The sequence below is a fragment of the Bombus fervidus genome, chromosome 4 (genome assembly GCF_041682495.2).
Source record: "Bombus fervidus isolate BK054 chromosome 4, iyBomFerv1, whole genome shotgun sequence".
In the NCBI taxonomy this organism is placed as follows: Eukaryota; Metazoa; Arthropoda; class Insecta; order Hymenoptera; family Apidae; genus Bombus; species Bombus fervidus.
This window is the reverse complement of record NC_091520.1, coordinates 15326499-15350978: the sequence shown is the minus strand read 5'-3', so window position 1 is coordinate 15350978 and position 24480 is coordinate 15326499. Positions and strand designations below refer to the sequence as shown.

The window sequence follows — 24480 nt, the reverse complement described above, 5'->3', positions numbered from 1 at the left end:
CATCAGAAATCAATTTCATCCTGTCATCGTATTCGTTTTACACGACCGTAATAATACTAAAGACTAAAATAATACCAGTCGTTCTTTTCGTATAATTTTCTAACTAAATTATGTTCTTGCCAAGATACGCAATAGTCCAAATATTTCTCGCTGGTGGAACGTTAATCGACTCTTCAACGATAATGCCTCTTTTCTCAGGTTCGGAGAAATTAGCCAAAGAGCGAGTGTCAGAGGCGCATCAGAAGCCCGAGCAGCCGTCCTCGAGCGATCGAGGGGAGGCGTTCTCGAAAATACGAGAACTACCTCGTGCTCTGACCGATTTGCTCGGTAATCCAGGATTTTTCATGTTGAATCTGGCAGGTGCCAGTGAAGGATTGCTTATCGCTGGTTTCGCCGCGTTCCTGCCGAAGCTGATCGAAAATCAATTCAACGTCAACCCTAGCTCCGCTGCGTTACTAATGGGTGAATAATATTCAAACATTCTGTTGTAATCAATCAAAAAAGAAAAAAGAGAGCGAGAGAGAAAGTCGCGTGACTCTCGCCCATCGTAACGCGTAATCGTCGACATTTTTCGTCAAATACTCGAAACATTTTTTATTCTCCTCTTTCATCATGCAACCTTTTTTTTTTTCTTTTACTCTCTTTGCGCAACATAAAATATCGGCTGAACGATATGTTACCGTCAGATATATGCGCGGATGTCGCAAACATAAATCATCGTCAACTTTTTTATACAGCGTGTTTCAAATAGACCAAATTATAGCTTGATACATGGAAGGTTGAAAAGGATTTCAATAGGCAAGAATCAGATCATTTCAAATGATAATCGTAGGTAACACAAAAGTCAGAAAATCACAAAAATAGACCTATCATGTATCTTTTTCCTTTAAGTCGATATTTAATTTTGGCTAACAAAATCTTTTTTACTCTTCTACCTTCCCACAGCGATAGGTTGGCGTCTTTGCGTGAAACATCCTGTATTTCGACGTGCACGATATATTTACGATTGACTAATGTTTCGATGTAATTTCGCAAAATTTTGGCACAACCAGGAGGACCTAAACTCGCGTGCAAACTGGTACTCGAATGAAATGGACCCTTTTTATAACTGTTTTTATCTTTCTTTTTTGCGTGTGTTTTTTAGGTCTAGTGACTGTACCCGCAGGCGGTGGCGGTACCTTCCTCGGTGGTTATCTCATAAAGCGTTTTAATTTGCCGTGCTCGGGCATTTTAAAGTTCTGTCTGCTGGCCACCGCGTCGTGTATCGCCTTCACATTGTGCTTCGTTCTCAACTGCCCGAATTTAAACTTCGCCGGAGTCACCGTACCCTACTCCGACCAAACCAAGTACGCGATTGTTTCCTATCCGTGTGTGCATGAATTTCGTTTATTTGTTTAAAACTAGCTTTAGCACAGTAGCGAGTAAAATTGCGTATCAGAAACTCTATTTTCTAGTTGCTTCACTTCGCGTTCCAAACTAGCGAAAAATGTGACAATTTTGTCTGTATGCATATTTATAACTTCATCCACGATGTATGATATATCTGCTTTTCGTTCTTTATCGTTTATCTCCATTTTCATTTATTTTTGCCTATTTTCGTGTTTCTAAATTTTTCATTTTTTGTGGCAGTCGAGAAAAACCAAATATGAACTATCTATTTGTCATAAATTCTTATTACATTTGAATAATCTCAATAAAATAACGAATAATATCGCGACTAACTGTACAGCAGTACTTGAGTAAGAAAACGTTGACTGTTACTTCATAGTAGCTATATCCATATAAATATTATGAGAAGTTGCAAGAGATATAAATTTCTATGTAATTAAGAAATTTTACGTTTGCAGAAAATCTTTTTCACTGGACAGCACGTGCAATAACGGTTGCGGCTGCTCGAGGTCAGAGTTCAGTCCAATATGCGGAGTTGATGGGATCACGTACTATTCCCCTTGTCATGCAGGATGTTATCAAGGAACGAGAATAAATAACGTCGAAGTCAGTATGATTTCTTATCGCACTTAGTATGCAAACTCGTGAATGCCTAGTCTGTTTCTTGGAACTATATGTATATACATGTGTATACATTTTCCTTAATCTTCGCCTTGTCTTTATTGCTATCGTGCTATTTCAGATATTTCATGAAAGCGTAGGCTCGTTAGAAACAGAAACTCATTCAGTTGCAAGCTTGCAACGTTACTTTGTTATTAAACACTAAATTATTATTATAAATACTAAATTCCTAATTGAAAAAGAATTTATCAATGTCTAGTTTTTATTTATTTTATTCATTTTAAACGCAAATAGTTGATCGCTAATGAAAGCTACGTTCGGAATTAATTTGTAGTCATTGCGTTAATATTCCCGTTTTGTATTTTACAGGTGTATTCAGACTGCACCTGCATACGCGAGCCACCAATAAATCTGACCACCGGTGGCAATGTGATCAGTTACGAGGCAATCAATACGACTTGTAACACATCGTGCTCCTACCTATGGCCCTTCATTACTCTAGCGTTCTGCAACATGTTCATAACTTTTCTTTGCACGATGCCCGCGCTTTCAGCGACGCTTCGCGTCGTTCGAGATGATCAGAGGTCGTTTGCCTTGGGTATTCAGTGGATTAAAGTTAGAATTCTGGGCACGATACCTGCACCTATGGTGTTCGGCGCACTTATAGACGACACTTGCATTTTATGGAATGGAACCTGCGACGGTGGAGGATCCTGCCTCGTTTATGATAATTTGTACATGAGCAGGTACGTATGATAAAATAAATATATATCGATATGAGTATTTGCTAATATTTTCCATCGATCATCCTTAAAGAGTTAAACATACACGACAAATTTCTGCTTAATCGTTTCTAAATTTATGGACTGATAGGAAATTGGAATCATGTCAAATACTCTTTGTATACTTTCATTTATATAAAATGAATTTCTACTATTCAGAAATCGATAAAAAGTAGGATTGTATATTTGCATTTCTTTGTCTATGTTTTATTATTTATTCTATTTATTCTACTACTGTACAGACCATAATAATGTTTATATTTATTACAATTCATCTATATACATAGTTATTATTACCATGTAGGTTAGTGTATATGGAATTTCGTATCCATACAGAGATTACATGACTCCAATTCCCATAAGAATAGACTTTCATGAAAAAGAACAAAAAGCATTTACACTGTTTCAGGTACATGCTGGCTTTAGCCTTCATCGGTAAAGCAGCGTCCCTCCTTTTCTTTTTCCTCGCTTGGTGGACGTATATTCCTCCAAACAGAAGAGTTACACAAAATTCGCGAGAAGAGCCAACAACGACGTTAATGTTAAACGACACTCAGCACGAAGGCCCAACCACACCGGCAACGATAAACCCTATAATCGATCCGTAAACGATAATCTGACATTTCGATACAGTCGCCGTAGAAATATCGCGAATAATCTACATTTAATAAGAATTTTCAATATCTGTCAAACTTATCGAAGGAAACAATCGATCGAATGAGTTTTACAAAGCGATTTACACTTGTTGCAGCTCCATTACAATTAGATGCCGCTATTTGCTGGTCTGTTAAAGCCAGTATCGGTAATGCAGAACCTAGCTTGTTCGGTTTGGTAGGTACACTTTTTAATGGGAGATATTTCAAAAGAACGTGTTAGCATATAGCTTTAATATACGTGTTTAATAATTCTGTTTATAGTTTGTTGTAGAATAAATGAGGGAAAATGTAAATGGATAGATAGATTATTTAATACTTCTACTTTATAATATAGGTCGTGTTTATAATAAAAGATCACAGGAGAAGAATATAACAAGTAACAATTTTCATGTTTTACAGAGGAATAATTTAAAAATTCAATACATAGTCAATTTCTCCATTTTTATATAATTTTAATATTAAATATGTGTATATGTTTGCCATTTCCTCCAACATTCCAAAAATATTGATTGTCACGGAGCTTCGTACATTTATCAGCTATTTGGAAAAGGATTGTATCTTTGGATTTAACAAATCTTTTTCAGAACTATGTGAATGTATTAAGATATCGCCTTCTAGACGTCAAGTAGCATCAAAATTTGAAAATCGACCCGAATAGACTTATCACGTTTTTTCCTGTGATCTTCCACCATGAGAGGAAACAATTTCATCTATTGATTAACTTTTAAGGGATTTATAAAAAGCGCGTTTATTTATTATTATTGTACATGTAGTAAGCGTAAAACAGATATGGCACATTCGTGAGGAAAAATCGATATATGTGAATGTGATTCTGTAGCGAATACAACTGTGAAATCAGTGAAACTCGGATATAAGATTATTTATTTCGAGAATTGTTTAAAATTGTACAGATACATTTATACGACTTGTAATAAGTAGAATACTTCTTGTAAGAGCTGTTCACTGCCAGAATTATTGTAAAGAACGTATCGTTGGTTTTTAATATTTGAATTATCAGTATCAATTATAAGATATGATATGGGCAAGTGCACTTGTAGTCCTTTTCGATGTTTATTATGTATGTACTTTCTAACATGAAATAATTCATTCGTAAGGTTCTAATTTGAATACATAACATTAAGGATAGAAATAATGCTGGGTCTACGCTACTTGCGAACAGCAGTGTGAACTCAGCCTAACAGGATGAACGTTAGCTTGATATATCACTACGCTTTCTGTACTCTTCTATAGAAATGAATAATCACAGCTAGACACTGGATCAAAGAAGACTATCAAAGTTATCTAGAATTGTATCATTGTATTGTCCTCTGCTATCTGATCTAAATGTGATTACAACTCGTGTAACAACCTATGATTATAACCCTAGTATTTACCGACCGTCAATTAAATCCGAAGAATGTATTTACCGCAGATGATAATAATCGATGTTCGAGGTAAAAGAAATTATACATCTTCGTCTTATTTATGCGATATACGTATAATTGTTACTGCGACCAGCTGAAATATCGTGTCACAAAAATGCCTCTGGAAGACATTGTTTTTCATAGAATTAATATACCATATTTGTATGATGTTATTGCTTGTATAAAAGACATAGTGTCTAAAGGAAATGGAACAACCTCTATTGTGAATTGATGTTTGTAATAGTATATACAATTACGGATATAGTTGCAAGTTCTGGTATCGATTTTAGCATATCCCTTTCACATGTTGAATAACCTCGATATATCAATTTGGAATTTTGTATATTAAGATTTTATATGTCGCCTTTAACGGAACGTTTTATTCAGAAAATCGTCGAGAACATCGGCACCAATTAGAAATTTCTAGAGGACGAATCGTACAAATTTTATTAACCAGTTTTTAAAAAGATATGGAAAATTTCAAGCGCTAAAAGATTTTTATTGAACATTTTCTATGAGTGCAGTTCGTCGATGAAAGTAGAAATGCTTGAAATAACCAATCGAGTAAATTTGAAGTACGGGAATATATTGTGAAATGTTATTTATATCGGTTTGATACGAAACATTTTGTGCGGTTTCTAATTGTAATTATCTTCGTTATGATAAATATATTTAACACGTGTATTGTACGCGTCACTAATAAAGAGCTAGTAAAATACGTTAAACAATCTAGTGTTCCTTATCCTTGTTATCAGTAACTTATCAAACTGTAATACGATAGCTAGTAACATTTATCACAAGATTGTCCGTGAAATTAAATTAATTTTCAAAAATGTGGTAACCATAGTGGTTAAAATTGAAACGAAATTTTAATACTACTAAACTATGTATAGGTAGACACACTCCGTAACTATTCACGTGTCAAGTAATCTCATTGTTAAAAGGATTTCATTGTTCTTTATGTAATGTCCGCGTTGAATAAGCTTTCATGCCATATTTTTGTATTATATGTCAAGAACGTTGCAGTTAATCTAATTTTTTCTAACTTAGAGTCAGAGGGATCAGTTCGCAAATTAACATACACATATGTATGTAAGTACACACTCGTCTGTGCTATAACACTAATGGTCGGAATTAAAATGACACGCATTTATGGAATTATGGACCCTAGTCGACTTTTTGAACTACATAAAACAAGAATCGCATCCAATCAGCTCGTATTATTTTTGATCACGTATATTAATGCGATTAGTTATTATATATGAAATAATACCCCGATTACCCGAGTCTCACCGACGTGGAGGTTGCTACGAGTGGAGATCCACCCTATCCACGATCCCAACCACCCTCCTTTCACGCGCAAAAATTTATTTGTTTAAAACATCAATTTATAAAAAAATTCTTCGTTTGGTGTGTGTTTGCAAAACGACCAATTCCTTGATTGTTATGCGAAACAAACAACAAAAGGAGTTTTAAGCAAAACCGACGCGAAATGCTAATCTTGAAAATAAAAATAAATCAAATCTTAAACCAGCTGTGTAATTCAATATGAGACGCTATTTCGTGATCATATCAATATTGTACATTTTCATGACAATGAAAGTTCGATTGACTCTCATTGGCATGAAAATGTAGATTAATTAATAATTAAAATAAAAGAAAATAAATAAAATATGTCCCATAAAGAATTACACTTTTTACTTCTGAATTACCCATTTTCTACGTATCCACCTTATTACTTTTAATCCTCAATTGGTATCATTGGGTTGGAAGTGATTCGAAATAGGTTAGAATAAAATTATTTAATTTTAGAAAATTTAGAAAATTTTCAATGTATATTCTGCATTTTACGTGATAAGGGTGTTTTATTATGTAAAATACACAATACAAATAAACGGTCAATATGTTAAATTGTTAGCAGTTAAATACGATTTTCACCAATTAAGGATTAATGATACGTGTATTAAATACTATCGCACTTATATAAGCAAGCGCTAACAATACTAGGAAGCAGTACTTTCTACCATCACTTTTCTACTAACTACCTACAACCTATAATGATAAACCTGGCCAGACTTAAGAATAGCCTAACTTTCTAATCATCGTAGTCATAACCTTTATTCAATTTAAAGACATGTCTTGTCTAATTGTAAATTTAAGTTAACCTGACTATATAAGAATTTAAAGATTTCTGGATCCAACCTAACTAAAAACCTAACAATCTGTTTATGGATCCTATCTATCTAAAGATTTAATTGGCATAATAAGGGAAGAGGAAGGAAATATTATACGAGATATAAATCTTCTTCTGGTGATTTCATGATGCTTTCTGAAACAAACACAAAATATAAAAAATATAGGAAAATTCTTAATATAAATAAATGCTCAAAATGCAGATAAATATTTCTTAGTACGTATTTATATCCTTTCACTTATCCACGTTATGGAAATAGGTCTTTGACGTACTTATACGAATCTTGATGATATTTCTTACAATTCGAAAAACCTATAACAAGCTAATTTATTAGTACATCAAACGGTAGGGAGGAAGCACGAAAAGATCAGATTATCAAAATATTGTTCTAAATGTAATTTGAAGTTGAATTTAATAAAAAATTGAAATTTTTACCCGAATACTAAGATGAAAGAAGAACGGATTAAAAAAATTACTAAACTAAACAACTTTACATGAAACTAAGCTTTTATTATATTCAATGACTTCTCGGGTAATTTGGATGCCACTCAGACTTGTATATTTAAGTATTAAGTAAATAGTTAACAAAATTATTTCAAAATCATATAATAGTACTACAGCAAATTAAAAAATGTTTATAAATATCGAATAGATAAGTTTATCAGCAGTATTTTCAAAAGCAAACGCTCTGGGATTAGGGGATGCTGAAAAAGAAATCGCTGGCCTGAAGGGCCATCCACTCTATGTAGACCCGAACAATCCGTGAGTGGAAAAACTTTTCTGTTTCGCAACACTAATTTATTAAATTCAGCTATAAAACAGAAAACTGATATTGTTCAAATAGAAGAGAACGCGATAAGCACTGTGGTATAATACTTAAGAAATTCTAATAACTGATAATAAGAAACGCTAAGAACAATCACGCGAACTATTATAATTTGCAATACTACAGCAAACACGATATTTCATCGCAACGCTAATTCAAACCGTAGTCGCTATTTTCTCGCAACTCTGATTCAAAACGCGAAATTCACATTTTTTCGCAACTCTAATTTGCAACGCGAAACTTCAACTACTTCGCAACTCTAATTCAATTAATTGTTAATCATTCGCTATTAATCATTCGCAACACTAAGAAAAAACCGCGATTTGCTCAATGTAATGATGAGCTGATATGTAAATTGGCCAGAAGAGAACTACATACTACTACAAATACTAAAGACGAGCATAGTGACAAAGTGGTAATACGAATGACTTTCCATGCTCTGGACGATCCAGAGGATGAAGAGCCATTAGTAGTTGCCCTCTTGAGAGGCAGTTTGCCGGGCCTCTTCGGCTTATAGCCTCTTCTTTTTTCGGGCGCAATGCCCGCTGAAACTTAAATCTAAGCTCGAGTCTTCTAAATCGCAAACAAAAAAAGAAAAAGTTGAAGATAAAAATATAAACCACGGAAGCTGATCAAAGTGCACATGGACATCACTCGCATCTGCATGCTCGAGCAACAAACGTTCGTTTCGAGCCCACTCGCGACCGCGACCGCGCAATTCAAAAAACCGATAGGCAAAACCATAAACGAGTGGCATTCTCCACTAGTTCTAGTTTTACTGACGATTTTTCAAAGTAGATTCCCTGAAACAGGTTGGTCACGCGAAAACGCGCCTACCCGACCTGAGACTGCGCCAACCTGCCCGGCCCTACCTACTTATGATTAACACTCATACCAGAAAGTATACTACCTATCCTACCTAGCCCTATATTTAAAAAGTGGCAAAACAGGCATACCAACACACTCGCTCCACGATTCTCACACATAACACCCGGGTGCAAGAGCCTACACTAGAGAGAACGTCCCGGGACGCCTCCGACACCCGAATTTGGCATTCAACTTTCACACTCTAATTTACGTACCGTTTTCCTGAAATCGACTGACGATAGCTAGCGACCATTGCGTAGAATGCGATATAAATACATTCTAATTTTAATTAGAAATAAGTTTACAATTAAAGAAATACACGCATTGCATTATCTAAAGAAGTGACGTCATTTGAACAAATGGTACGAAATTTGGTACCATCACTTTGTTATTTGAATGTTATAATGGTAGAATGAAGGATATTATCGTCTATGTTTGTACATTTTATATTATGTATATTTGTACATCTATATTATGTATATTGTATAAATTGAATATTAATAATTGAAATGACGACGCAAATCCACAGCCTAACCACACACACACACACACACAATGTGGAAATTACGTCGCGCACGATACACCAATTATCGTCAGTCGCTAACAAATTATTAAGTTTATGGTCATCGTACCCATCGTCTTTCCTTCACCCACGTAGCACCTGGGCACGTGAATGAGATCCTGACAATGGGTACGGAAAGGGTTAAACCTGAAAATCCTGATCTAAAAGATGATCAGTATAATTGCTTTGTATGCATCTAACGGACTACTATTCTTTCATTTTGTATTTATTCATTATATTTGAAATTATTGTGAATCTATGTTAATTTACTGAATTTAATAGTTTACTAAATTATTTAAATTCTGCTATTGTAAAAAAGCTAGGCAAAGAACATAGAATTTATTTATGAGAGAGAACACTAAAACTCAAAGCAATATAATAATAGACTGCAGTTTAAACATTAATGTTAAGTAATCTCAGGCGATCTCTTCGTCAAAGCATATCTTCGAAATCACGAAAAAGCGTTCAAAATTTGTTGCTTTGATTCCAAAATCTGCCTGCCGCGAAATTTCTTCTTACACATAAAAAATAAATTTTTGTACGAAAAGAAGTGGACTTTAATACTTTTACAAACAAATTATATATAATATATATTGTCATCATTGTAGTTCTAATCTTTTTGTGACAAAGTCGCAGGATATTGTACTTCTCCGTCGCAAAATAATCAATTCAAGTAATTTCAACATTTATTATGTATTCAAATATTCATTAATTTTATTTATACGCGGGCTTATATCCGTATGAATCTATTTGACTTCATTCATGATCATTCATAATTAATTAATCAATTACTAACACTACACAACATTATTCATGTTAATAAAAAACGCGATGTGCAAGAAGATCTATCCTGAACTAATAAATAAAACGCATGAAAAGGAAATATGTATTACCACTCACGGGTATAATAAATACTCGCGGTCACTATGCTCGTAAAAAATTCTACGTGATACAACCAGTCACCCGTGTCGATTCGGACCTTTCATCCTACGACATGATTGAGTGACCAGAGGAACAAAAAGCATGCGACTCACAGTTACATACGAAGAACGATGTCGACAATGTTGACGTAGATCAGAGGAAACCACCGTGAAGGCCGAAGGCCGTCATCCCGGAAGAATCATCACACCTTACGGTTGAAGTACAGGTTGTGAAATATCTGTAACAAAACATGGAATAGTATATATATAATCTATTGTTGAAGATAAAATTTTATAGTTTATTAATATAATAAGAAAGAATAAAAATTTTTAGCAAATTTTATTTCTTGATTAGTCAATTATAATTTTTAAAAAATGAAAGAAACAGAATTAATCGAAGTACCTACATTTCTAGCTTTTGAAGCACCATAAGATCCTATCCAGAGAACAAGAGGAAGTGCAGACCGTGGGAAAGCTATAACAAAATATGTAACATTATAATTTATTCTTAAAACCACAGCGTTGATTGTTTCACAAGTCCAAGAAAATGAAGCATAAAATTCTATTAAATTTAAAACTTTGACAATAATCATAATTGAAATTCTAATAAACTGTAATTACTATAAGGATTAAGACTCTAATAGAACAATTTGAAATTTAGATTTTATAATTCAATATTGAAGTTTTGAGACTTCATTCCAATAGATATTAAAATAATTTAAGCAATATACAAAGAACAAACTAAACTGGTAAATAATGTGTAAAAATACTTACATTGCTAGCCTCCAGGAGAGGCTTTATCCTCTTGAGCACTAACTCGAATACCGAAAACGAATATTAAAAAAAAATAAATTATATACAAAAAGAGAAATAAAAAATTACCAACGCGCCCGATAAATAAACCGACGAACAAACACTGACTCTAATTTCGCGTATAACTATCACAATGAGTACTAACAAGAGCTATTTTGCTCTAAGAAATATTGAAATTACAATTACGAAACAAACACTGACTCTACTAATCGCATTGCACGCGATCACAAAAACATTCTCTGAAAGTAAAAGTGTGTTATGGGAGGGGGGGGGGGCTGTAGAGAAAGAAGCAGAAGAAAGAAGTTTGTTTTGAAAAGTACTGCTGTTTGCTGCTGTCATGAAATTACATATTAAAACAATGTATGGAAAAGCGTAAAATATTGTTTACAAATATTATAAAATTCGTATCTCTATACTGAACACTGACGAATACTCCAAATGCAGTATAACTGGTTTTAGGGATTATATTGTGCTATCGAAGGATTAGATATGTCTTTTAGTAATAAACTGTCACATTTCATAAATACTCGAAAACTTTTGCAACAAATCCGGAATACCTTGGCAAAACAGTTGCTTGAAGAGCAAATAATATTACGCGCTAAAAGTTGAACTTGTAATGGCGTCTTCTTTAGAAACAATAAAAATTATTGATAAAAGTCGTGAGATGGCGATACTATAGAAAATTCACGCGGGAAACGAAACAAAGTGATTGGTTGCAATCTCTTGATGTAGAATATACATATATATACAATAAAATTAAGTCAATCGACTTCAAATTAAATTAAATTAAAAAATCTATTCAAAAATATTTACTATCAAAATTTATTAAGAAAAGAGTACGAAAGAAGTAAATTCTATTTTTAAGGATTAGCAAAGTGAATTCTATAATTGTTTCCAATTTCATCTTAGTATTCTCAAATATGAAATTATTCGTTAGTTCGATTATATTACATATTAATTATATAGTGCAAAGGTAAGTATCAAATATGTATTATACGTAACTGTATTACCAATGATCCAATAAAAAGATAATATAAACGTATGTATAAGTCTGCTTTCATTACAATAATTAAAACATTCTATCATTCTAACAAACCTAACTCGATCTCCATGAGAAGCTGACAAATTGACTGTTAATCATCATGGCGTCCAAACGACGCTATTTTGAATTCCTAGTTATCGTCCCGCTATGGTCGAGCAACCTGCACAAAAGAAAATCACCAATTTAAAACAAATATATAGAATTATAATCAAAATGAGACAGAAACAATAATCGACTTCAAATTCTAACTCGGAAACTTATAACCAAACATACGATCGAGAGAAGAAAAAGAACAAAAAAGAATTTCAAATATTATTTAACTTTGTTATAATAATGTATAATAAATTAATAAGCGAACAACTGTTAACAATACAAACCTAATAATAGCGTACGAAGGCAGCGGAATATGAATGAAGATACTACGCAGTTAATTAATAAATCGCGAACAACGAAAATTGACAGGTCCTTACGCGACAACTTTCGACACCGCAATGACGCTCCCCGCGTCCCGTTCGCCAATCAAATATCCGATGGGTGGGGATGTGTGTTTATGTCGCGGGAAGTCGATCGTGTCGAATTAACTAATTTCTGAATGTATATGTATCTACATTGAACATTAACGAATAATCGAAATGCAATATAACTGATTTTAGAGATTATGCTGTTTGTTACTGAAAGCTGAGATAAGTGTTCTAGTAATAAACTGTATCACATTTTATAAATACTCGAAAATCTTTGCAACAAATCCGGAATTCCTTGGCAAAACAATTGCTTGAAGAGTACGATAATCCTACGCGCCAAAAACTGAACTTGTAATGGCGTCTTCTTTAGAAACAATAAAAATTATTTATAAAAGTCGTGAGATGGTGATGCTATAGAACATTCATGCGGGAAATGCAGCACAGTATGACTTATTGCAATCTCTCAAAGATTACATATATACATACAATAAAATTAAATAAATCAACTTTAAATTAAATTAAATTAAGAAGTCTATTAAAAAATATTTACTATCAAAATCAATTAAGGAAACAGTACGAAAGAAGTAGAAAAGTCTATTAAGAACATTCATTCTAATCGTTCAGAATTCTATTATATATATTATTTATGTGGATCGAAGCAATGGAATAATTCGTTTAATTTTTTTCGGAACGAACGAATAGCTTAATATATTCGAACAAGAAAAATGAATTCTATAATTTTTTCCAATGTCACCTTAGTCTTCTCAAATATGAAATTGTTTGTTAATTCAATTACATTACAAATCAATTATATAATGCAAAGATATTATAAAATAAATACAATAATCGACTTCAAATTCTAGCTCGGAAGCTAATAATACAAACTACCGATAATTCTGATAAATCAAATACAACATCGAGAAAAAAACTAATAATAGGAATAGGAGTGGAAATACTATGCAATTAATTAATACGTCGCAAACAACAAGAATTGACAGATCCTAACAATATGTATATAAATATATGTATGTATATTTCGCCATTAATTACCCTACGAGTGTGTACGGATGTGTGTTTACGTGGCGATAAGTAGATCGTGTCGGATCAACGAATTTTCAAAAAAACTGTGTGTGTGATGAAGCAAAGAAATGTTTTCAACAGCGATATCATGTTACGCGATAAGGAAACAACACGTACGTTTGAAACAAATATAAATACGTATTAGAAAATAATGCATTTACTAATTTAATTTCATTATATAGAGGATGCGAATAACTAAATAGAGAATAAGTCGAATATGAAAGTACCTCGAGTTAAGTTTGGAAAATTTATAAATTGGTATGAAATACTATAATGGGTCGTAAGAATTAAAAATTTATAACTATTACTGTAAAAGTAGCTGCAATCACCGACGATCCTTAGTCGATGGTATCATATACGAGATTATTGACTATACATTTAAACTATGTACATGTATACGTATGTATTTGTTGGTATTCGTAACTACAATCAATACTGCAATCATAATCATGCATTTTTAATTAATAATCATCTGTAGATATGATCGCGTATTTATTTATCGACTGACATTATTGAGATTAAGATTAAAATTTCTACATTTTTACGTATAAATTATGTATATATTATGGTTATATTTTGATAAAGCGATAATTATATATTTAGGTTTATTATTATAAATAGAAGGCTATCACATTGGATTATAAGTTTTAGTCTGCCATTATAGAAATTTATGATTGATATATTATTACATGATATATGTAATATTATAATATGCTTGCATTATAATATTTAACATATTTATATATAATTACAACAGTAATTGTATATTTATTTATATATTTAAACTTTACTACGTGCCGAATATACTATGTTACAAAACACTCTAACATCTGGCCTCTTGGTCTAGGGGTATGATTCCTGCTTTGGGTGCAGGAGGTCCCGGGTTCAAATCCCGGAGGGGCCCAAATTTTTTTATACTGATATAAATTTTGTATCCAAAAATACTGTCAAGTAATATACATGTATACAAAGCATTAAGTAAGCTCTATTATATGAAGTATTGTCTATTGAAATGAAGTAACATTTTACACAATTAAAAGAAACATGTTTTCTGTTAATATGTAGATATAAGCGTGTGAAATTATAAATATACACGAATTTAATGCTGGTAACAAAAATTGTTTCTCAACATCCTGTTTTAACAAATTTTCTTTTATTTACTTTTTAGTAATAAAAAAGAGTGTTTTCGTTTTACAAACCTAATTTTTTAAACTTATATTATCATCCTTCATTAAAAGTGTAAAAGGTATACATATTTTTACTTAATAATATGCTTTAGATTCCATTAAATAATATGGTAAATAAAATTCGTGACACTGTGTGTTATTTTAATGCGGTTAGAAAATTAATAAAGGTATCATTAACGAGCACAAAGTCGGTAGATTTAAATTAGCAAGTTCAAATTGCGCGCGGTATGTTTTCCTACTCCGGAGAAAGTCAAGATGGCAGACAGCGGCCAGTACGCAGTGCGCATGCACCAGTTCCTCAATGGTCGGGCAAAAACACAGCTAGTCTATGATCTCCGAAGGAAGCTGACGGTCGAACGCTATCAATGTGATTTTCGTGAAATTCTTACCGATCTACCGGTCAGATCGTGAGGTCAAGGCAAGCGTGCGCGTAAAATTCGTTCAGTGCTCGGCTCGTAGTGTCAGTGAGTGTGTTTAAATGTATACAAAACTCGTCAATCGCGGTGTCACCACGAGGATTTTTCACTGCCCTGGATACAAAGGAGTTTCGTGAGGTGCTTCGAGCGTCCTTTCGGTAAGTTTATCAAAACATCTACTTTACATATTCGTCGCATCGGGTTCTCCTATGTCGCGTGTGCTATCGAATATTCGGTGAATCCGCAGAGCCAAGTGACTTTTTTCGATTTACCGAAAATTGCATCGCGTGTCTACCAATATTTTCTGCGACTCTACGGTTTCCAGACTACCAAAATTCGTACTAAAATTCGGACAAAACAAAGTTCGCGGTATATTTCGTGGGATAAATTCTCTAAACAATTTCTATAGGCAAAATGATATTTTAAGTCGCAAAAACTCGAGGGATATGGCATGCAGCATCTTCAGAAATAGGTCAGAACAAAGTTTTCGTAATCTGGTCGCGAGGTTCCAGACAGGTATCGCCTGTTGAGAGAGAGATTCTTATCGTGCGTTATCTCTCGTTGCTCCCTTTGCATGTGGAACCCTTGGAAATGAACTGTCTTTGTTATCCGTCAGATTACACCAAAAAATCACAGTTCTCGGTATGAATTTTTCTTTTAGTTACGCAGCGTATATACTTAGATATAACCACTCTGTGACTATTTACAACTTGCAAACGGAAAATTTCCAACACGAAATTGCGGCTGAAAGCAATTCTTAAATAAGCGCGACAAGTGATGAAGAAAGATATGTATATCTTAAAATCTTAATCTTGTCGCACGGTCGTTCTCGTTGTTCTTCTGTTCGCTGATGTTTACGTGCAAACACAGCTGTGCCATAATTCCATGGATAACGTTATCGCGCTACCGTAGTATCTATACAATATTGAGGTCTTGAACCTCGGCGTCTGTACAACTATTTTTACATTCTCGGTATGCTCTGTCACCGCGCGCGCGGCATCGAGAGTGGAATCCGGCTGTTGTCGAGCGGTGCACGGCCGTGGTACAGTCCTTAGGACTCTGACCTTGTCCTATGCAAAACGATACCTTCCCGTTCTAGTCATGCTTTTAAACGGTGTACCAATTAACCGTCCACTCGGTGTTGCGGTTTAATTAGTTACTCCAACGAAGACGAATAACGGACCGGCTAATCGACCATTGTTCAAAACACACGATAAATTTTGTGTTCCTTTCTAGTTTAATTTTCTATGTTCCTCTCGTTTGCTCGTACATCGGCTATGGTGTTCTCTTTATCGTTCCTCTTTTCTGCTTACTGTTTCTCACGGTATCGATGCCCATTATCGTTGAACTTCGAACGTTTACTTTCGATCTCCAGTTTTTCAGCATCGATCCGTCCATGCACCTATTACAGTGCTGCGGAATGGCTTGACTACCGATATCCGTATACTGGGTGTTTCACAACGAGCGTGAGGAATGTTGGTTGTCTGTGAACTTTTAGAGAATACACAGCGTTGTAAAGTATTGTATTTACATAAATTGTTACTCGGTAACAATTGAATTCATAAAAATAAGTTCTTTGTCTTCTGGGATTTGATTATATAATAGATTATGTAGCTATCGATGGTGTGCTGGCTAATGAAATAGATATCTTCATGTGAAATGTAGTTGATCAGTCTGGTTCTCGTTAATAGAAGCGAGCATATAAATAAAGAGATTCTTACTTACACGTTTAAGTAATCACGAGAAGTTTTACTTCTAGTTGTATTTCTGTAATATGAGATAGGATATAGGAAAGTACGATAAATAGATAGCAATAAATTATATACGTAACAAGTAATAAATTGTGTTGAATGTTTGGTATATGGACTTTCGCTATTTTTCTGCTCGTTACTGTAAACATCAAAAATATAATCTAGGATTCAACACTTTTTACATCGGCCAAGTTCACGAGCAAGAACGAACATTTCTCGCGCTCATTCTACTTACGATTTTTTAACCTGTTCGGAAATGGACGAATTTATTACAGTCGGAGAAAAATAATTATCTTTTATTCTTACATTATATTTATCCAAACGTTATTATTATAATTTTTCGATTATATTTGTACAAAATATACATTTACAAGTATTTTTAATGGATTAGACGATATGAGAAAACAGTAATTTGTATCTTTTTGGGGTCATGGTTGAATTAAAAAATTAATATATTTCTAGAGCAATGATTAAACTACTTGCAGGGATTTTACTACTATAAGAGATATAAAATATCTCATTATCGTTCCATTATCATTATTATTCATTCGTCTTAAGTAACAAATAATAATAATAATAGAACTGTTATACACAGCATAATTTCTCAAAACCTTACACTTATTTTTGCAACATCACGTATAACTGGTAGGATATCGCAAAGAAGCGAAGGCAACATATGATCGCCGATATAAGAAACAAAGAGCAGCGTGTTCTTTTCGAGACGTTAATTTCGACCGGCCAGCTGTTACCATTTGATATAGCGACTCCCGTATCGATAATTAACCGGCTGTTAAAAATGCGCACCCGTTCACAGCGCAAGGTTGACGTGTCAAGTTTCACGGTGTGCTCGTTGCGTTCAGATTTGATCCAATTCGCTGGTGAATTCCCCTGATGAAATTCCATCGGATAAATTTACCTATAATGACAGTATGAGCAACGGTATCTCAATGCAGAAACGCGGAAAGAATCGCTGTCAAAGTTGTTCCGTTTCCGTCGGCTAGTAGGTGTCAGCTCGTGAAGAACTTTATTGACCAACCAGGCGCATCGCGGTCGCAGAGTTAAGCCAGAGACCTCGTAAAAAGTCCCGTCTTTACGCGACGTGCTAGAAATCTTATCCCGCTGAAAATCACGTCGTTCATTCGTTAGAGAAACAACGTAAATAAGAAATGCAATTTTTTTAGGAAATTTTACAAAATTTTCAAAGTTGGAGCAGAATGTTTCAAGTAGAAAAGTGATTAATTCTTCGGTAGCTCAGCGAAGAAAATATTTCCTTCATTTACTATTTAGTTAACCATACCTATATACATATTTGGCTTTAGAAGTACACGTTCAAATATTTTTGAGTCTGTCTTTAGATTTTAGATTGAATTTATAGTATTTAGTATCTTCGTAATGAATTTCTGTAGGTAACTCAAATAGATATGTTATTTTTTTAATATAGGGACGGTTTTTTTAATTTATATTTGTAAATATTATTTAACTCGTTATCAGCGGCGTAAGAAGCAAATGTATCGTGTCCACTGATAGCTCGACGTTTATAGTTCACCGCAAGAATATCACTTGTATTCATCAAAAGGAAAGTAGTTTGTTCACTTAATCTTAATATTCTCGATTTTAACTATCATAATTCAGCAACCTGTACATATTATGTGCTGTTATAATAGCACAACTATGCTGTAGCTTATTGTATTAGTTCTTATATAATATTCTTATATAATACTCTCATTAACTCAAGTAATCATATCACAGAATCGCTCGAATCGTTTTCTTGTTTCTGATATTTTCTTTATTTATTCTTTCGTTGTTACATCAAAGACTAATGCTGCCTCGTAATATACAAGTTTGATTATTCTCACACAAAGTTTAAGATTGAATATTGTACAAGTTTAGGCGTCTGAAACGATCCTACATTGCTATATCCCATTCAGTGAAGTTGGCCAAAAGCGAAAGAAACAAGGACGTTCGTTTCACCAGCGTATTACGCCGGAAACGAAAGCAGAAGCGGAGAAATTTCTCGATCTTCGATCGGCCGAAAGACAAATCATCGTCCATTAAATTATTCATCTATAAATATATAGTGTAGTGGCATAAATTTTCGAACGAGCCGGTGCTCTATGTAAGTTGTCCTCGCTCGGTATATTTTTTGCAGGAGTTCGATGTATCCTTGAACCTTCGAGGGTCAGACATTTCGTGCAAAAACACAACGTCCACGCGAGGACCCATGTCCGTCGGGAAGTGGATGAATTTACCAGTGACCTCTATAAATTCCACGGTGTTCGTGCACCACGGGAAGATGTCGCCCCGACTAGCACGATTTAGCGATCCGGTGGGTCGAAACGTTCGAACCGTGGACATATTAAAATTGAAAGTCACACGTGTGCTTCGCTAGCTAACCGATGCTTTCGTTCGAGCTACTTACATTTCTCCTCCGTCGTTATGTAATGCATTTTTCGCGCGTTTGTCCGCTTTTCTGTTCGAAATAGCCTGGAAGGAATGACCGAATTAATTCGAGCGCGCGACGCGCCTGGTTAGGCCAACTCACTGTAAATGTGGCCATTGCTTAGCATTGTATCGCGATAACTTTCACAATGGTTCGTTATTGTGGCTCAATATTCGAACATTTATGGGGTCTTCTCATGAACATGTTACGTTTTGTACGTTATTGTTTTGGAATTTCGTTAACGGCGTAACGAAACTCGACTATTATCTTTATATTGGTAAGATTTGAGGCGAATTTGAGAAATTACGTAGAAGTTACAAAATATTTAAGAAACCTAGTAAAAGTTTGGTATACGGCACGAATAGCTATCCTAGACGTACAATTAATGCTAATGATCTCGCTAAATATTATAGCGTACTAATATAATGAATAATCGATTGGACAAATACTTTGATAGTTGGTATTCCCTGGGTGTTTGAAACAATAATTTATGTTATGAAATATTTTCCAATAATAAATTGTCGTTTTCTGGAGTATCAATATTCACGTTCTTAGCTGATGTGGAATTTCCTAGTTATTATATGCTTGCATTTTTATTTAATGAATTTTATGAATGCAAAAGCTAAACACATTTAGCGTCTTCGTAATGAACATGGAAATAGTAGTTTAATATCATTAATGTATTTGCAAGTATGATATTTTTCAATATTCTGACGCGGACGGTTTATAACTGAAAATTTGTAACAAGAGAAGAATGTGGGACAGTAAATCGTGGCGCACTTAACCTAGTTTTTCATCGTATGATTTAAACAATATTAGCCGTGCATATAAATGATATAGGTACACGTGTGATCGCATTGTTAATTATGTATTTACTCGCATATTAATTAGATGCAATATCAATAATTTATTATTTGTTTCTGACTGATTCGTTGCTATTGAATATTTGTGTTATTTTATTAACAATTAATAAAACGTCTTTTTATTTGAATAGACATCCTATTTGCCTTTAAAATCAATCTAAAGCTAAATTAATTAAAAATATTTTACATTTCTTTTGTAATATTTCTAGAAATAAATTTGCAGTATCAGAAAGAGAAGTTCTTCGGTATAGACGATTATACGTTTAATTTTGGAACAATTTTGTGTGTTAGTCTATTAAAAGATCGTTAATGAATGATTATTTTTCATTGATATTTACGAGTCTGAGTTTTATTGTAGTAGATACATACTACCATTCTGTGTTGGCAGTATGGCCTTTTTATCGTATTTTTTATTGCTTGTGCACGTACCTAGTAGAGATTGAATTTCTATATACTGGGTGTGCGAAAAATATGCGCTCTCTATGCGCGAATTGTGTACAGGAATTTCTTATTGAAATATTTTTAGAAATTTATATGTCATTTTATTGCTTCATCGGTTAACGACTATCCTTCAAAAATATATCGTATGTCAGAAGAAAAAATCATTAAAAAAAAATGACGTGGGTAACTCTAGATACTTGAAAAGAGTTACATACTCGCGAACTTTCTTAGTTTAGGATATAAAACTCGATAAAACCGAACATTCTTCATGACTGTAGTTTTAATAGTATCAGCTTGACGTAATTTTAACTTTACCTTGGGTACGAACATTTTTACTGAGAACAGTATAATGATACCTCGATACTTCCTAATGTAACATTCTTACAAATTCGTCTATCTTTTTACATAAATTCACTTGCTCGTGTTACTCTTCATTAAGAATGCTTTTCTCTTAAAATATGTTTAGATGTCAGAAGCCGAGCGATTTTAACGGTCGACCGTAATTTCTTTTTATTACTAGCAATCGAATAAACAAAAAATTATGACCAAGGAAGGTCAACAAATTTTATCTATCAATTAATAATACCTTGTGTAACAGAAAGAAGCTTTATCACGCTTATATCGTTTTTTCCTCTTAAACACATACCGTTTGCACAACTCTGCGTTATTTCCAATATTCAAAAATTCAGGCGTTATATAAACATGGAATTCAAGAGAGGCAAATAGAATTACTTTATTTGCATACTATTTGCGTGTACAAGTTGTTTTCATTAGTACTATTAAAAGCTTCCGTTGGCGACCGCTGCTATTGCCTTGAAAAAGCGAAACTTTGTCAACGTCGGTGAAATAATTCTCGTTCTGTGACCACAGGTTCTCACAGTTTCCTACAAACTTCCTACAGTTTGCAGCGTACATGTGTGGTAAAACTAATTAACCAAAGTATCACAACGATGACGGTACAAATATGACCTGGTTGCAATTCAGAAATAGCGAAAAATTGGCCTCGTTCTCCTCTTTCGCAAAATCGAGGATAGCAAATTGTCATTGAATATCGATTTATTGGCAGCGTGTACAAACGGCAGCGAGAGTAACAAGATTCGATACGGAACATCCTTATGGGGATTGATTTAACGCTCGTGGCCTTTTTTTCACAAAATTGGCCTTACGTTCCAACCTCCGCTATTTCCGCGTTTTGGTTTCTTTTAAAAGGAGATCTATCGACCTCGATTCCTTTCGTATCCGCGTTGATTTCTTGACAGAGACGAAATTCAAGAGAAAATTTGAAATATAAAAGTGAAATCGAAGTGCTGGAAAATAGAAATTCCAATGTTTCGAATCCCTAAAATGCCGAGTTTTAAAAGTGTCAAATTTCTAGATTTCAATATTTCATATTTTTCAAATTTCAAGCTTCCAGAACAGTAGAATTCAAAAATTGCATGGTTCCAGAATCGAATATTCAAAAATTTCGAACGCTCGTAGAGAGTCTCACGGAAAATTTCTTATTGTTATTGATTAGACTAATTTTAAAGAACAATGGGTACGTCCTATTCGCGGCTTTAATTTAGCGTAGGTATAGCAGCGAAACAAGAAAATTCTGAAGCAGAGAAAGGAGAATGGACGTGCACGTTTTTCACGACGTGTTCCTTTATGCAGGATAAAAGTCATTTCTTGGTGTACGAACGTATTATAGTTATTTGCCCGTAGAGTATGCGTTCAGAAAAGTGCACGGACTATTGCGGGAACGGGAGCAGATGCTTCTAGGAGAAAAACTGGCATGAAATATTTCAAGATGCGGCGACTATGAAAGTTTTGAACCAAGATCGTCATCTGCGAAACTCGAAATAGATCAGCGAAGGCTATTTCGAAGTAGAAATCGGCTTGAAAATTGGAAAAAATATTTAGTTTCTCAAACCCGTGCCAATTCGTTCTTTGTCCTTTCGCAATAAGATTCAAGAAAAATTGGTCTTTTTATTATTTGATGACAATCTAAGGGAGAATGAAGCGTATGTGACATCGTGTCGCGAAGCCATAGTGATCGATTGTTGAAATTAATTTCCTGAGTGCACGCCACTCTCAGAAGCTTATTCAAGTAGATCGAGACGGTAGCCGATCGATATTTTTTCAACGGGACGACTAAATTTTCGTGAAAATATTTTGAATTTTAGATGCAAAGCAAAAGGATGAAACTAGAGTCTCGGGTTGTATGCATCTTACTATGGTTTTCCTATCGCTGCAAAAGTATATAAATCATCTAAACCTGACGCTACATATTGCTTGCCATAGATAGATCTCTACAGGATTTTGCCCATATTCGTGTTATCACTATAGGGGAAAGAGAGTTAAAAAATCGATCAATAAGTTCAGATGATTTCCTTGTTTGTTTTTCTTTTTTTCTTTTTTTTTTTTTTCAATAAACTACGATATTCCTATGACGATACCAAATGAGATTCGTTGTATCCGCGAGAGAGATTTGAAGATTGTTTAATTGATAAAATAAAAAATTCCTAAATCATCATTTACCTCTTTATTCTGATGTAGAACAATCGTTCGTAATAGAGCATAAAAATTAGTATTACGAAAATATCGTTGATAATATCTTCAAGATAGTTAGCGAAGTTAGACCGTAATTAAATTCTAATTGATTCTAACGTATTGTAATTAAACTTTCGTGATTAATCGTCGATCAAAGATTTGCTGCAGTTTTATCCATTCTATCGCCTTCGATTATATTTGTATCTAGAACGTTCGGTTTGAAAGGACGGGAAACCTTACATACAGACACACATACGTCTTTATAGTGAGTATGTACATTATTTTCTGTGTGTATATGTGTGTGTTTACGAAGGACTCGGATACCTACGCATCTCGTGGGTAATCCATCTTTTCGAGGTGGAAAAACGATCGAGGATCGTTGGAAGTGCAAAAAAAGTATTTCAAGGGCTCCTCTGCTCGTTTGCAGAATCCTGGCCACTTTTCCTTTCACATGAACCGCGGTGTCTGGCAAAGTAAGAAACCTAACCATTTCTACGAGCAACGTGATTACCCGAATACCAGCAAAAACTTGAAAAACTAATGGGAAAGAATAGTAAAGTGACAATGAAACGGTTTGAAATATTAGTTGTGCGAATTAATTCTTTTTTCTTTTTTTCCTTTTCTTTTCTGAGAAATAAATTATATCACATACAGGGAATAAAGTTGTTCTACACGCTTGTAATTCAATCGTTGCTGCTCGTTAAAACAAAAGCAAAAATGTGACAAGATAATTCCAAGACCGCAATTTTAACGTATCAACGTTTACAAAGTGAATTTTATCCACAGTCTTCTCAAAACGTAAATTTTCCGTCAAATTTTGTTCGAATGTTCGCTAGAGCTCACAATTGAAGAGGCTGTCTCCAATTACGAAACATCGATGCATATTGTCGTTGTTCGTTTAATGGAGCATACGATTTGGAGCCAAATTTGAAGCGTTTAGAGGCGAAAAACTTCTTTCCTTGCTCTCCTACATTTTTCCGCAGATTTTTCCGCCGTGTCTGTAAGTCACCGTGAAATTAGCTTCATTATAAAATTGAGGACGCTTTTGGAACGGTTTAAGCGTCTCGGTTAAGCGATTTCTGAGAAGCGTGCAATTATATCGCGCTGTGAGAGAGTAATTTCGATAAGCATCGATTACGAGAGACTTCTTTTTCCAGCTGCTCTTTTTTTCCCCGCTTTTTGTTTCGGAAGAGACCTCGTTACAGTTTTATGA

The 24480-nt window shown here is 34.0% G+C and overlaps 2 protein-coding genes and 1 non-coding gene across 7 annotated transcripts in view; all 3 read left to right on the top strand.

Moving 5' to 3' along the window:
• The window catches only part of Oatp26f (Organic anion transporting polypeptide 26F), a 50222-nt gene extending 45079 nt beyond the window's left edge, over positions 1–5143 (top strand). For all 4 annotated transcript variants that reach the window (XM_072001689.1, XM_072001688.1, XM_072001690.1 and 1 more), the window contains 5 exons: positions 199–462; positions 1145–1346; positions 1848–1995; positions 2380–2756; positions 3202–5143. In XM_072001689.1, coding sequence (XP_071857790.1) covers positions 199–462; positions 1145–1346; positions 1848–1995; positions 2380–2756; positions 3202–3400 — 1190 coding nt within the window. In that variant the 3' untranslated portion in view covers positions 3401–5143. The remainder of the gene's footprint in view (positions 1–198; positions 463–1144; positions 1347–1847; positions 1996–2379; positions 2757–3201) is intronic.
• Positions 5144–14469: 9326 nt separating this feature from the next.
• On the top strand, positions 14470–14541 carry Trnap-ugg (transfer RNA proline (anticodon UGG)). Its single transcript has one exon. It is a non-coding gene; the product is annotated as a tRNA-Pro (tRNA).
• Positions 14542–15118: 577 nt separating this feature from the next.
• LOC139986321 (solute carrier organic anion transporter family member 3A1-like) overlaps positions 15119–24480 on the top strand; it is a 66572-nt gene continuing 57210 nt past the window's right edge. The window contains exon 1 of one of the 2 annotated variants that reach the window (XM_072001549.1): positions 15119–15398. The gene's annotated coding sequence lies outside the window, so the exon portion shown is untranslated. The remainder of the gene's footprint in view (positions 15399–24480) is intronic. The other variant, XM_072001546.1, reaches the window with a different exon arrangement.